We start from the raw sequence: 1,888 nt of genomic DNA on the forward strand, positions 1-1,888 counted from the left end.
AAGGGAAAGATAATTAGTTCTAGATTTTGCCAATTTTGGCAATTGAGAGTACATTAGGGTTCCTTCCCCCCCTTAATTTTTCTCTTTTTTCATGAGTGCCTGAAAAGAAATAAACTAAAAATTCAAATCCGAGGACTAAAAAATATTACTTGGGATTAAGTACTGGTATCCTACTTAGAGACCCACTAAGTCATGTGCCCGTAACTTAGAGACCCCCTATGATGACGCATCAAGAAATCATCTCCACCGTTTTATACGCCAAAAATCGAGCTTTGACTTAGGAACTGTTGCTGCTGTGCTCCTTGCACTTCCTTCTGCCTCCGAAGCTCCAAGACCTTCCTGTGAGAATTTGAATGCTTTGCTGATACAAAGGTTGGACTTGCTGCGGGTCGGTACTCGGGCACTAACCGACCCGACTTGTACCGGACCCCACATGCATTACACAGCGTTTTTGGGCCCATGGGCCCAGTCCGCCACTGCGGAGTTTTCTCTGCTCCGCAATGCAGGCATCTGCGGACCATGGCATTCGAGTCGAGGTTTGGATCTGGGCTCTCCCTTAATTGCTTTTCAGATGACATTTTAGTGGTGGATGGGACATGAAGGAGGCGGGTGGACCAGTCGCATGGCGCAGCCCGAGAGCGTTTGGAACGGGCCTTGCCAGGCAGTGGAGTTTCAGGCTGGAACGCTGGGTTGCTGGGGTTACAGGTTATTGGTTCAGGGTGGTGGGTCTCGGATGAGGAGGATTCGGGTGTGGGTGGTTTGGACCCGGATAGGATGTGGATGTTGGTTTGGAGGCTCTGATCAGTTGAAAATGAGTCTTCCACAAAATTTGAAAGCCATTCTAGCTCAGCCATGTCATCGTACTGGAGCAAGAAAAGAAAAGAAAAGACTCAAATTCACGTAAGCATTGTAATTTATAGAGAACCGTTTAGACTAATAACTACTCCGTTCTAGGAAAATAATTATCATTCATATTTCTTATTAATTAAAAGAAAAAAACTAGTTAAATTAAGTAGAATGTGTGTAATAAATTACCAGAAAGCAAAGCTCAGTGGAGAACTGAGAATCGGCAAAGGTCTGGCCATATTCGACGGAGGCGGAGCTGAAGCTGTGAGTGTTGGTGAAAGAATGATTGGCGGTGGTGCAGTTTTTTGTAGTGGTTTTGATACCATCAATATCACTGAAAAAACCACCTGCCATTATATCATCATCATCATTAGGGAAATCCAAGAGGTCTTCAACCGTGAAATGCTGGTCTGCGCTTTTCTTCTCCGAAAAGAACTCGGTGGCTCCACAGTCATTGTATCCGCCGGTAAAGAATTTTGGCCCCTCCATTAATTCTTGAAATAATAGCTAGCTAGCTAGCTAGTATTATACATCTGTATAGATATATACAAAGAGATAAATAGTAAATGCCGAACTTTACCAAGAAATATATGTGTATATATATATGGGGAGAGAAAGCAATGAAGCTTTAGAGGAGAAGATGTAAACGTTAAGTCTTTAGAGAAAGGAAGAGAGTTGGGTATGAGAGAGAGAGAGTGGAGATCTGGTGGGTGGTGGTGGCCTTGTGGGGTTTTGAGGAGTGAAGGGAAGGACCAAAATGAAAATATGAGAGCATCTTTTTTGTGTTCTAGCATGGCAGAGGGGGTCTGAATAAAATAACGGGGGTGGCGAGTGGTGGCTTGTTACTTCTCCAAAGAGTATTGCTGTTACTATACTTTCTAGAATTGAAATTCTCTTTTTGCCGAGGGATGTTTAACACTTTATTTTTTAAAGTGTTTATTATTTAATATTATTATATGAAAACAATTTAAATATATTAAAATAAATAAATTAAAAATTAAAAAAATAAATTTTAATAAAAAAATAGATTAAAATCCAATGA

At 41.2% G+C, this 1,888-nt stretch overlaps 1 protein-coding gene across 1 annotated transcript; it reads right to left on the bottom strand.

Moving 5' to 3' along the window:
• Window positions 1-1,676, bottom strand: LOC18094778 (GATA transcription factor 9-like). The gene is made up of 2 exons (XM_052450006.1): window positions 1,036-1,676; window positions 1-863 (listed from the first exon to the last, which is right to left on the bottom strand). Exons 1-2 carry the CDS (start codon window positions 1,333-1,335, stop codon window positions 252-254), a joined length of 912 nt encoding a protein of 303 aa, XP_052305966.1. The 5' UTR covers window positions 1,336-1,676; the 3' UTR covers window positions 1-251.
• Window positions 1,677-1,888: the final 212 nt, after the last annotated feature.

This window comes from Populus trichocarpa, chromosome 1 (assembly GCF_000002775.5).
Source record: "Populus trichocarpa isolate Nisqually-1 chromosome 1, P.trichocarpa_v4.1, whole genome shotgun sequence".
NCBI lineage: Eukaryota > Viridiplantae > Streptophyta > Magnoliopsida > Malpighiales > Salicaceae > Populus > Populus trichocarpa.

Excerpts from the sequence above, each read along its gene's own strand:
- LOC18094778 (XM_052450006.1), bottom strand. The coding sequence starts at position 1,335 with ATGGAGGGGCCAAAATTCTTTACCGGCGGATACAATGACTGTGGAGCC. Across the intron at positions 864-1,035 it reads CCACTGAGCTTTGCTTTCTG|TACGATGACATGGCTGAGCT; the intron begins GTAATTTATTAC and ends TTCTTGCTCCAG.